A 13,122-nucleotide genomic window follows, 5' to 3' on the forward strand; every position below is an offset into this window, starting at 1 on the left:
TGTGTATTACATCTTCTTTATCCATTCATTAATCAATGGACATTTAGGCTGTTTCCATAATTTGGCTATTGTAAATAATGCTGCTATAAACACTGAGGTGCGTGTATCCCTTTGAATTAGTGTGTTTTTGTTTTGTTTTATTTTATTTTTGTATTATTTAGTTAAATACCTAGTACTGAGATTGCTGGATCATAGGGTAGTTCTACTTTTAACTTTTTGAGGAAACTCCACACTGTTTTCCAGAGTAACTGCACTGTCTTCATTTTTCAATCCTCCTCTCTCCTTCCTCATCCTATCACTTAGATTCTAAGAAAATATTTCTGTTCTTTGCTTTGAACTTAAGTCAACATATTACTTACAACACTACTATATTAATTCTTGGCACCAGGTATAAAATAAAAGGGTTTGTTCTAGATCAAAGAACTTCCAGTACCAAGACAACGGGGAAATTTTTTAGGGAGCATGAGGTTTCTTTTTTTGTCTCTGAAGACCCACCTATTAGCTACCTATTCGTTCTGTGAAGCCATGAAGCCAACTCAGCCCAAGAATATTTTGAAGAGAAAAGTACACATTATGGAGTCCCTGGGGGGCTCAGTCAGTTAAGCTGTCCAACTCTAGACTTCAGCCCAGATCATGATCCCAAGATCCTGAGATCAAGCCCCACATCGGGCTCCAGGGTGGGTATGGGGCCTGCTTAGGATTTTGCTCTCCCTTTGCCCCTGCCCTGCGCACACATTCATTCTCTCTCTCTCTCTCTCTCTCTCTCTCTCTCTCTCCCTCTCTGAAAAAAAAAGGAAGGAAAGAAGGAAAGAGCACATTTTCTTTTTTTTATCTTTATCTTTTTTTAAAATATATGAAATTTAGTGTCAAATTGGTTTCCATACAACACCCAGTGCTCATCCCAAAAGATGCCCTCTTCAATACCCATCACCCACCCTCCCCTCCCTCCCACCCCCCATCAGCCCTCAGTTTGTTCTCAGTTTTTAACAGTCTCTTATGCTTTGGCTCTCTCCCACTCTAACCTCTTTTTTTTCCTTCCCCTCCCCCATGGGTTCCTATTAAGTTTCTCAGGATCCACATAAGAGTGAAACCATATGGTATCTGTCTTTCTCTGTATGGCTTATTTCACTTAGCATCACACTCTCCAGTTCCGTCCACGTAGCTACAAAGGGCCATATTTCATTCTTTCTCATTGCCACATAGTACTCCATTGTGTATATAAACCACAATTTCTTTATCCATTCATTAGTTGATGGACATTTAGGCTCTTTCCATAATTTGGCTATTGTTGAGAGTGCTGAAAGAGCACATTTTCAATAGGCCTTTCATTTGGTTATGGAACCACTTTTTGGAGTTCCAATTAATAATTTGAAATTATAGCCTCCTCTGCTCAGCCAGGAGCTAGGCAGTGAAGGGCTAAGAAGATTGCTCAACATTACCAGATGAAAAGGAAACAGGTTATTTACTGCAAGAATATATGCACCACTACCACTGCTTTGTGGTAATAATGGTCGTAACATAGCTAAGAAACTACTGGCCCTAAAAATAAAAAAAAAAAAACTCTTGGGTTCTCGACCCCCACCTTTAGCTTTTCTGGGGCCATTTGGATCCCAAGCATGAAAAAAAAATTGACTGCTACTTATATCTGTTTCTGTGGATTTCAAATTAATCATCCTTGTGCTGTTTTTTACTTTGAAGAGTACATACCTACTTACTAAGTATCAGGCATAATAGTAGCCATTATGTATACTTCATATTTTATTAAACTCAGATTTAATAAGGTTAAGATTAGGATACACATTTTATGGGTGAAGACATTGATGTTCAAGGTTGCCTAACTCACAGGGATTATTTCATAATTCAAACTGAGATGAAGATAACTCCAATGTCTGTCCTTTCCATTAAGCTTTGCAACTTCTTTTCCTATCCTTTTTTTTTTTTTTTTAAATATTGCATTGATTGTTTTATAAGCAGTCTTGTATAATGTTTTGGACTCTCGCTCTTAGTGTCATCTTTTTGTAAAGTTTAAAAAATAGTACTCATAATTAGGTATTTATGTAATTTGCAATCTTAGAAATTCTACCAGCCAAAACCCACTTAAAGGCTTGCTGATAGAAATTTTCTTTTCACTTAAAAGCATCTGGTAGCTAAAATAAAGACCAATAGTGAGAAGCCACTTGAATAATCAAGTCTGTTCACTGTCTAAACTTGTTTCTCCATTGCGAATTCTTAGATTAATGAAAGCCTTGAGTTCTTTGAGGGATTACATAAAGTATTCCTCTGTGTCTAACAATGTCCTAGCAGCAGTGTTTTGAAGAGATATTATAATTTCCTGTTTCTGTCTGTCATTTATCTGACATTGTTTTAATGTAATGGACTCTTGTGGCTTGGGTTTTCAACTTCTTTTTGTTGTTGCAAAATCTGTTGCTACTACTTCAAATTATTTTCCTGTGAAGATACTATGTTTGCACCACGTATAATTTTTTATATATTTCACGTTGCATTTAGTGATTGATGTTTCAGAAATACAAGCAAGATATTTTGTGTCTGTGTATTTCTTGGATTGAAAGCATCTTCTAGTGTTCTCAGCTGCTCAGTTTGTTCATGGATTAAAATTTTAGGGGACAAAATTCCATAAAGCCACTGGCAATATCATTAAATCCACCACCACCTTTATAGTCAGTCTTTTCGCATGTTTCAGTTAAGGTCTCTTGTCTGAAATACTAGCCATTTTTCATTCACTGGTTGAGGCATTGTCACAATAGGTAAGCTCTTCCATTGCTAGGAATGTAAATTAACAATGCCTTTTTCTTTTTTCTTTCTTTCTTTCTTTCTTTCTTTCTTTCTTTCTTTCTTTTTTTTTTTAGAGCATCAGGGCATCGGGCCTTATTCTGTTGGAAACAATTCTTTTTGGGTCTCTGCTTCTATATTTTCCGGTAAGTAACATAATTGTATTTTAAAAGTAGCCATTTATTTTCTTTTGCTCAGGCAGTAATATAAATATAAATGAGTAATGTATTATATATGTAAACAGTTATATATATCATATATGCATACATATATATCACATATGATATATATGACTGTTAACACATATATTACTAGTTTATAATTCTTTATATACACACTTGTTTATATACACACATACATATATATAAATACATATATATGTATATATATATATATGTCTCTGCTTCTATATTTTCCGGTAAGTAACATAATTGTATTTTAAAAGTAGCCATTTATTTTCTTTTGCTCAGGCAGTAATATAAATATAAATGAGTAATGTATTATATATGTAAACAGTTATATATATCATATATGCATACATATATATCACATATGATATATATGACTGTTAACACATATATTACTAGTTTATAATTCTTTATATACACACTTGTTTATATACACACATACATATATATAAATACATATATATGTATATATGATATATGTAACTATTCACATATATATGATATATGATATATATAACTGTTCACATATATGATGTTACTTGCTTATATGTATATGTTTATGTACACATATCTTTATATTTATATAATAAATAAAGTGTAAAGTGGAGCTAATCATACTTTTGTTCTGAAATTTGTGAGTATGGGGTTAACTGCTTAAGTGAGCTAACTTGTCAAGGTATGATTGGTATGTATGCTTACCATAAACATATAAATATTGGTTTTCTTCTTCTTCCCCCTCTACTTGAATCAAACCATGAGACATACCAAAAACTTCATGCTGAAAAATTCTAAATGGTTACATAGAAAAATAAACAAAATGAATGTATGTGTGGTATTGGTGGCATAGATGATCCTAGTAGACTCTTCCTATCACACTAGTAACCTGTCTGTAACCAGAAGGTAAGTACCGATTTTACTAATTCAGTTCAACCAACTTGTATTCAGCAGTTACTACATGTCAAGTACTATGCTAATCGGGGAATATTTTGTGAGTGACAAAAATTTGATTTCTTCTCTCAGGAAGCTTACAATGTATAGAATGAGATGAGTAAGTATAGACAATTATAATTGAAAAAAAAACCAAGGTGCTGTGGAGGCAGGATGCTGTGGAGACACTTGGAAGAGACAACTAACAAGGTCTAGGGAATAAAATATCACTTGACTGAGATCTGAAAGATCAGTAGAAGTTAGAGAAGGAAAAGGTAGGGCTTCCATGGCATCATGTTCTTTTTGGTTTTCCTCTTACCTTACTAACTGCTCCATTTCAGCCTAATTTGCTAATTCTTAATCTTCTTTCCTACCTCTTGATACTTGAGTGCCTTAGAGTTCAGTCCTTATAGAGCTTTTCATAGTCTACATGCTCCCTTGGTGATCTCATCTAGCCTCAAAGTATTTAAAAATACTATTTATATACAATGACTCTCAAGTTTATATCTCTAGCTTAAACCTTTCCCCTGAGCTCCAAACGCATATTCAACTGCTTACTCTGCAATACATTTGAGGGTCTACCAGAATTCCCTATCATGCTCTGAACTGAGATACTTGATCTCTCTCACCCCCAAAGTCAGTCTCCCTATCTCCATTGATGACAACTCTCTCCCTCTCATTACTCAGGCTAAAACTTTGGAGTCATTCTTGACAACTTTATTTTTCTTACATCCATCAGAAGTCCTTCAAAACATACCAAGAACCCAGCCACTCCCCCGTCTCAGTCACTGCTGCCATCCTGGTGTCTAAACCACTATCAGTCTCTTCCAGATTTTTGTTATAGTCTCTCCCTGGTCTCTGTGAGTCCCCATTTTACTTAAAGTAGAAGGCAAAATCCTTGGAATGGGCGACAAATTATAACATTGCCTGCTCCATTATCCCATTTTTTTTTTATCCTCTGCCTTCACTCAGTGTTTATAAGGGTTCTTAATCTATTCAGGTTTTCTACTTCTTGAATTATATTTCCTCTTAAGACGGAATTTATTTGGGTATAATCATTTTAATTTTTCCATGAAATCATCTCTTTTACTGAAGTTGTCTGATTTACTAGCATGGAGTTATGCGCAGTAATTAATAGAAGCAATATAATATAAAGAGTCTTTATCATGCCTGGGACTGTAAATGGCAAGTTGTACATGGTAACATTTTGTCTTCCCTGTAGAACTACCAGAAAGATGTTTAACCAAAGTTATAGAATCACCCAATTAGGACTAAAAGACTGAAATGACTTCACTAATCTGAATAAAAATTATCTGAGTATCTGCAGCTGCAGTCACCATCATCTTTTTCCTAAACCTCTGCTATTTTAAAATACATTTTCTATCCAGTATCCAGAGGAATATTTTAAAATATAACATCTAATTTTTCACTACTTTGATAGCTAGCTTCCCACTGTTCTTACAATAAAGATCAAAACCCTTGATACGGTTTATGATGTGTATAGTGTGGTGCTTGCCCACCTCCTCAGCCTCATCCAATACCATTTATCTTCTCACTTTCTGCACCCAGCTACTCTGACCTTCTTTCAGTTTATAAATGATACATAATCTCTCTCATGGTAGGTGTAATAATAGCTACCCCAAAATGGCCACCATCCTGAACCTATAAATATGTTACTTTATGTGGAAAATGGGAATTTGCAGATGTGGTTAAATAAAAGACTAAATAAAGATAAGGAGATAATCCTGGATTATCTAGATGGGCCCAAGGGTCCTCAAGGATAATGAGAAGCAGAAGAGAGAACCAAGATGGTATCATGAAAAATGATTGGACTGGCTATTGCTGCCTTTGAAGATGGATAAAAAGCCACAAGCCAAGGGATGCAGACAGCCTCTAGAAGCTGGAAAAGGCAAGGAAATAGATCCTTCCCTAGAGCCTCTTGAAGAATACCTTGATTTTATCTCTGTAAGATCCATTTTGGACTTCTGGCTTCCAGACCTGGAAGATAATGAATCTGTAGTGCTTTGGCAGGGGGGAGTTTAAATGTTTATTTATTTTTGAGAGAGAGAAAAAGATAGAGTGAGCAGCGAGGGACAGAGAGAGTGGGAGACAGAGGATCTGAAGCAGGATCCATGCTGAGAGAAGAGAGCTGGGTGTGTGATATTGGGCTTAAATTCACAAACTGCAAGATCATGACCAGAGCCAAAGTCAGACACTTAAGCGACGGAGCCACCCAGATGCCCCAAATCTGTATTGTTTTAAGCCACTAAGTTTGTGGTAATATGTTATAGCAGCAGTAAGAAACTAATATGCCTCTTGTCCTAGGATGTTTTTCCTTCAATTTTGAAGAGTCTTCTCTTCCTTCCCCTACCTCCATCTCACCACTTCTTCTGCCTAATTAACAACTAGTCATTCTTCAGATTTCTGCTTCTTACTTTTTTTAGGAAAGCTTTCCTTGACCCCCCAATCGGAGTCAAATTCCTTACAATAATTTCTCATGAAATCCCACTGTCTTTCTTGACAACCCCCGTTTCAGTTTGTAAGTGTACATTCACAAGTGCAATTAATTGATTAATGTCATTTTCCTGTGCAAACTCTAGTTCTTTGGGAACAAGGAGATGCTACATTTATTTTGCTCACAGCCCAGAACCTGTCACCATATCTGAAGCATAGTATATATGCAATGAATGAATGAAAAAGATTATACTTGGATGAATTTAGAACTGTACCCTAAACTAGTGGCTATTGTCCTACTGAAGTAACTTCCAAATAGAATCTGCTTGATTGTGGAGGACTCAGAATGATAATCCTTATTAATATTACTTTAGTGCTAACAGTTAGTAAAAAAACTTTTTAGGGATACCTGGGTGGCTCAGTCACTTAAGCATCCAATCCTTGATTTCAGCTGAGGTCATGATCTCAGGGTCATGGGATTGTGCCCCATGTTGGGCTTTGTGCTCAGGAGCCTGCTTAAGACCCTCTCTCTCCTTCTCCCTCTGCCCCTCCTCCCACTCGCTCACACATGTGTGCGTGCTCGCTCGCTCTCTCAAAAACAAAAACCAAAAGCCAAAAGCATTCTTTAATGTTATTTTGAGATGTTAGCACAATTTGGCTTTATTTTTATTTATAAGGTTCATATTTATTCAAATGAAGTGGTTGTATTACTGAGCATAGGCCTGAAATCTATAAAGGAATTTTAAAGCCTCTTCAATGAATGAAGTACTTTATGAAGCAAGGACATTTGAAAGAATAGTAAATTTTAGGCTAATAAATGTTCAAAGGAGTTATTAAAGACCCTTTCATTGACTGGGATACAATTTTGAAAGACATCTGATGGACCCATACCTATTGATGATTATCAGATACAGAGAAAAAGAAGGGAGAAGAATGGACATTTATAAGGAATATAGGGGTGCCCGGGTGGCTCAGTTGGTTGAGCATCATCAGACTTCAGCTCAGGTCATGTCTCACAGTTCCTGAGTTCGAGCCTCACCTCAGGCTCTCTGCTCTCAATGCGGAGCCATTTTGGATCCTCTGTCCCTCTCTCTCACTGTCCCTCCCCTGCTTGCACACATGACCTCTCTCTCTCAAAAATAAATAAACATTTTTAAAAAGGGAATATAATGATAGCACTTCTGCTTGATAATTTTGATATGCCTGGGACAGAATAACAGAAAAGAAGACTTAAACAAATAAGTTTAAAGCCTCCTTTAAGAGGCTCCTTGAAGACTCAAACAAATAGTGTCCAACAGAAACATTACAATAACTCATCGTATTGACTTCATGCTTAATTAGCTATCTATTTCATCTTCTATAACATGTATTTTTCTGTAAGTTCCCCAGTTTACATTGGGAGATATTAACATATAGTTCCCAAGTTTATACTGTGTGCCTTGGTTTCAAATAAGTTAGTGTTCATGCTCTGAAGACAGAATGGGTCAGGTTACTTAATGAACGTTTGGATAGAACATAAGACACAGGGGAAAAAAGGAGATTAAAATATACTATTGATTGAGTCTAGAAAGTAAAGTAATTTTGTTTTAGGTGAAAGAATTGGAGAGATGATGTATCGGAAATTGATAGTAAAGGTGTTGTGTTTTTTTTTTTCCTACATGGGGTGTGTATATGTGCATGGATGCACATGCATAAATCATTCTTGACAAGAGAAGTAACTTGCTTATTGGGCCAGGGCTCATTGACTTCTCTGGGTTTTACAGAAATGAAGTTTATAACTTCTGGCTAGACTTTTTGATTCAGTAAATCTAGTATAGCCCAAAGGTCTAATCATTTGATGATATAAATGTGACCTATACTTATCCTATTTGTTAAATATCTTACCTACTTTCTCTGTTCCTGGTGTGGTCTCTACCAGAATTGCTCATGAAAGTTTTGAAGGGAGTTATAGTTTATTGTTCCTTTTTTTTAAGTGTGCTTGAATAAAGGAGAATTGTTTTCAGCAATGGGTAACTCCATGGAAGGAGGCTTTGGGTATTCACTGCTCTGCCGAGTTGTTATGCAATGAGCCTTTTCTTCTTTTTATGCTGCATATTGTTGTTCAGATTTGCAAGAATTAAGGTTATTTTTGCCTTTTCTAAGCAATCTTAGACTACAGACGATTTCATAACAATGCTTATATTGGGAAGTCCAAATTAGAGATTATCATCACTGTGCAGATGAGGACAAACCAAAATCTGACTAAATTTAGCACTGTTATAATTGGATAGCAGAGAGCAAAAGCATTTAAAACATTTTCTTACAGATTCTCAAAAGAGACTCATGATTTGAAGTCCATATATTTGTGAACAAATGATTAGTCTTCATAATCACCTAAAAACTCCAATACAATTTCTAGAGGAAAGAAATAAAAGAACTTTTAAAAATCAACTAAAGTATATTTAACCTATTAAATTACATAAAAATGACATGTCACCAATTGGTAAAACATAATAAGTGATATGGAGTCTAGAAGTTCATTTTTGACTTGAGTAAACCAACAGTTTCAGCTAATAAGGTGAATTTCTTCTGGTAACCTTGATTAGCTATTTGGTTGGCTGATGTGCCTTTTTATAAAGAACACTCATACTTGTATAAATAAATACTAATTTTCACGTTGTTTCCCTACCCCACCCCAGGCCCTATAATAAAGAGCTAAAAAGTATTAGGAAAGGAAGAAATATCAGATACAACTTCGTCTTTATTCAACCTATATTTTGCAAATGAAAGGACAGGCTGAGAGAAACTATAACTTATCCAACTAAGTAGTGAGAGAGCCCAGAATAGAATCTAGTCTCCTGACTCCTTTCACTCTGTGATGCTACCTGTGGTAGCGAGTGTGAATATGTGGTTGAGATCACATTAGACCAGGTAATCAAGGACACCCATGTTCTACCTTCTGATCAGTCACCTTTCCATATTAGGTCTCCAAGGAAATAAAAGGCAAGAAGATAAAACAGGGAACCAATTTAAAATAGCCTAAGTTCTGGCTGTAAGAACCCATGTAAAACTCCTGTGAGCTTGGATGGACCATGTTATTGAACCATATGAACTTTCTGATTCTGAGACATTTGACTTACAAAAATGGCTACTTTATATTTAACCTGGCAAATAACCCTATAGACCATGTCAGTTTGGTTTCAGTGGCACAAAACCTAAGAGGGTTCAAAGATTGCTTTTTTAATTGATCACCCCAAAGACTAAAACGAAAACTCAGATTTTGTTTTCCTTCTAGTATAAAGTACACACACCATTCAAAAGCAGAGGGAAAACAAGACAGTATTGCTCTGAGCATAGAGCTTCAAAGGAGGGAAATAAAGGAGAGACGGTTGAAATCAGGGAGGGAGAGTGAGAATGTGATCATATATAGCTAGAGCAGCTGAGCATATTGTTGTTGTTAGTATTATTATTATTTCCATTATTGTTTATTTTAAAGCTCAGATTAACCTAAATAAGGCCAGTGAGAGCCCCTTGAAGCTGGCTCCTGCATTCTTTCCATATTACCCAATTATTCTGAGCCCTTTCCTCCATTATAGTGCAACAGAAAGTACTTTCCCTAGCCCAGCCCTGGAATCAGCCTTTTCACCAAGGAGCCCTGGTTGTTTTTAGGGAGAAATGTTAGCAATTCAGTACTGAGACAGATTCAGTTCCATTGTGACAAACATAGGGTACCAAGTTCCCAATTTTATAGCTAGGCCAGTGTTTCTCAAACCTCAGTTATCTAGAGGCTTTTGTAAGGAGATTTCTCCTCAGCTCAAAAATTCCATCTTTAAAACACAGTTTTTTTTTTAATTTTTTTTTAACGTTTATTTATTTTTGAGACAGAGAGAGACAGAGCATGAACGGGGGAGGGGCAGAGAGAGAGGGAGACACAGAATCTGAAACAGGCTCCAGGCTCTGAGCCGTCAGCACAGAGCCTGATGCGGGGCTCGAACTCACGGACCGCGAGATCGTGACCTGAGCCGAAGTCGGCCACTTAACCGACTGAGCCACCCAGGCGCCCCTAAAACACAGTTTTTTAAGCTTATATAGACTGCATCTTACTTGCTGTCATTTAGATCCATTTGGATGGATACCAGAGAGAAAGGGAAAAAGTAAATTGGAAAGAAAGTTAAATATTCATAAGCATAGCAGTACTATCAAGAAGACACTAGTATGGGGATAGTTGTTTCATGCCAAGGTAGCTTGAAGAGTATGGGAATAGAAGACTCTTATTTATTTATTTATTTATCTTGAGAGAGAGAGTGTGTGTGCACAGACCTGAGCTGAAATCAAGAGTCTGACACTTAACCAACTGAGCCACTTCTTCAGGGAATAGAAGATTCTTAATCCCAAACTGCTAGTAAATTCCAGGAATATTGGTTAAAAATGTGGAGATTAAAAGTCAAAAACTAGACCACCTCCTTCAAGGGAGCTGGAAGAGTTTGACACTAAGACACTTTGTTCTCTCTTTTTCTTAAGTTTATTTATTTATTTTGAGAGAGAGAGAGGGAGCTGGGGAGGGGCAGAGAGAGGGAGAGAGAGAATCCCAAGCATGCTTTGCACTGTCAGCACAGAGCTCACTGTGGGGCTCGAACTTACGAACCTATGAGATCATGACCTGAGCAGAGATCAAGAGTCCAACACTTAACCGACTGAGCCACCCAGGCGCCCATTTTGTTTTCTTTTATAGGATAGGTTAGAGGAATCGAAGACATGGTTATAAATGTCTTGGAATTCTGTGTGGTTCCACTTATCCACTTGTTGCTGTACACTTCCCTCAGCCTACCAGAGAGAAGACTGATAGTTGGAAGGTGTGGTCATCTACTTACAAAAGTCGGTAATTAATAATCTTCCTTTAGCTGAAAGAATTTTAATAAACTGAGAGCCTTAAATCATTGAGAATTGGACCCCTGGCTTTAGTTTGTCAGTGAAAAAGCAACAGTGTTTAAATTTTTGCTAAAATAAATACCAATTAGACTGTATTCTTCTTAAAAAATACTCTGTTGTTTTCGTGAAATATACTACCATTGTTTGCAAACTAAGCACAAAGAAAAAGTCACAACCAAACACAACCAAAGTTCATTATCATTCAGAAATAATCACAATGTACATTTGATCATTTAAGACATCTGTGTGTACACATTTATACACTGAAATAGAAAATGGGTGAATGGTGGAAATCAGGATACACATATATGACATTTTTAATAGAAACTTAATTGTAATCTTTATTGTTTTAACCCCAAAACTGAAGTGAAACTAAAGATATTACTGAGCTTTAGATAAATGAATCTTCACAGCAAACATTATTAGTCCTAATAGATTTCTAAAGTTAAAAAAGACTACAAAATGTTTTAAAAGTTGGGTTAATTCTTTTTCACTTATCTTATGTTTCAACTTTAAATAGTATCACTTGACTTAAGCTGGGACAGCTTAGAAATCAAATTTAAATACAGTTCCTTTTGCCTCTTCCTTCCACTTTTTGATTTTTGTTAGTTAATAATCTTTGAATTGTTAGCATTTATAACATGCATATAATATGCAGTTTTAAAACTATTATCCACATATTATTTGGTCTCAGGTCTTTATTAAATAGATTTAATATTTTCCACTAATGTCTGTAACCTGGCTTTTCATTACTCAGTTCTTTATTTTAATTTGTCCCTTGGTTTTCATTAATAGGTTTTTCATGAAGGAAAAGCTCTATAGTTCTTGAATTTTTATATGCTTGAGAATCTCTACCCAGTGTCCTTATACATGAAGAATAACTTGCTTGAGTATAAAAATTTCAAGACACACTTTGTATTGCTCAGAACTTTACATCCATCATCTGAATATTTACAGCTCTTGAAATAGCCTGATTTCTCCCTCCTATGGATGACTTAATATTTCTGCCTACATGCCAATAAGTCATACTTCGGTTTTGCAATTAAATAAACTAGAAATTGCCTTGAAATTTATCATTCTGTGTTATTTTTTTGTTTCTTGGATCATAGTGTTTCTTTTCAATATATAGATGTAAGACCTCTTCTATTCCTGGAATTTAAATATATATACATTTTATTCCTGGAATTTAAATATATATACATTTAACTTGTTCCTTCTTCAGGAACAGGAATTATGTATACGTTGAATTTTCTTTTCCTTTGGTATCTATAAATGTTTCTAGTCACCTGTATATCTTTGCTCTTTTTTATTTTGCCCTGTGTGTTTCTTTTTTTTTTTTTTATGTCCATTTAATTCTGAGAGAGAGAGACAGACAGAGCATGATCAGGGGAGGGCCAGAGAGAGAGAGACAGAGAGACAGAGGCAGAGGCAGAATCTAAAGCAGGTTCTAGGCTTCAAGCTGTCAGCACAGAGACTGACGCAGGGCTCGAACCCACGAACCCTGAGAGCATGACCTGAGCTGAAGTCTGACACTTAACCAACTGAGCCACCCTCAGACGCCCCTGCTTTGTGTATTTCCATCAAGCCTTTATTCTGTGACCTTTATGCTATTCTCAGGTGTGTTTATTCTGCTTGAGTGGATTCTAATATTCTTTTAACCTCTCCACTGTTATTTTCATTTTCACTTTTTCAGTTCTTCTCCAGCTTTCTTGGAGCAATTGTATCACTTTCTCTGTTTTTCTTATCTCTTCTTTGATTCTATTGTCTTTTTCTTTAAGATTCTTCATCAGAAGGAACATATTTTTTGTAATTTCTCTGAAGCTGTGAGAATTAATTTGAACTTGTGCCAATATTC

The 13,122-nt window shown here is 35.9% G+C and overlaps 1 protein-coding gene across 1 annotated transcript in view; it reads left to right on the plus strand.

Moving 5' to 3' along the window:
* The window catches only part of GPR158 (G protein-coupled receptor 158), a 425,672-nt gene that overhangs the window by 289,556 nt on the left and 122,994 nt on the right, over positions 1-13,122 (plus strand). The window contains exon 5 of the mRNA XM_047065052.1: positions 2,868-2,936. Within this exon, the coding sequence (XP_046921008.1) occupies positions 2,868-2,936 (69 nt within the window). The remainder of the gene's footprint in view (positions 1-2,867; positions 2,937-13,122) is intronic.

This window comes from Lynx rufus, unplaced genomic scaffold (genome assembly GCF_022079265.1).
Source record: "Lynx rufus isolate CCGP_SWC_20201006 ecotype Redwood Valley unplaced genomic scaffold, mLynRuf1.p SCAF_7, whole genome shotgun sequence".
Lineage (NCBI taxonomy): Eukaryota > Metazoa > Chordata > Mammalia > Carnivora > Felidae > Lynx > Lynx rufus.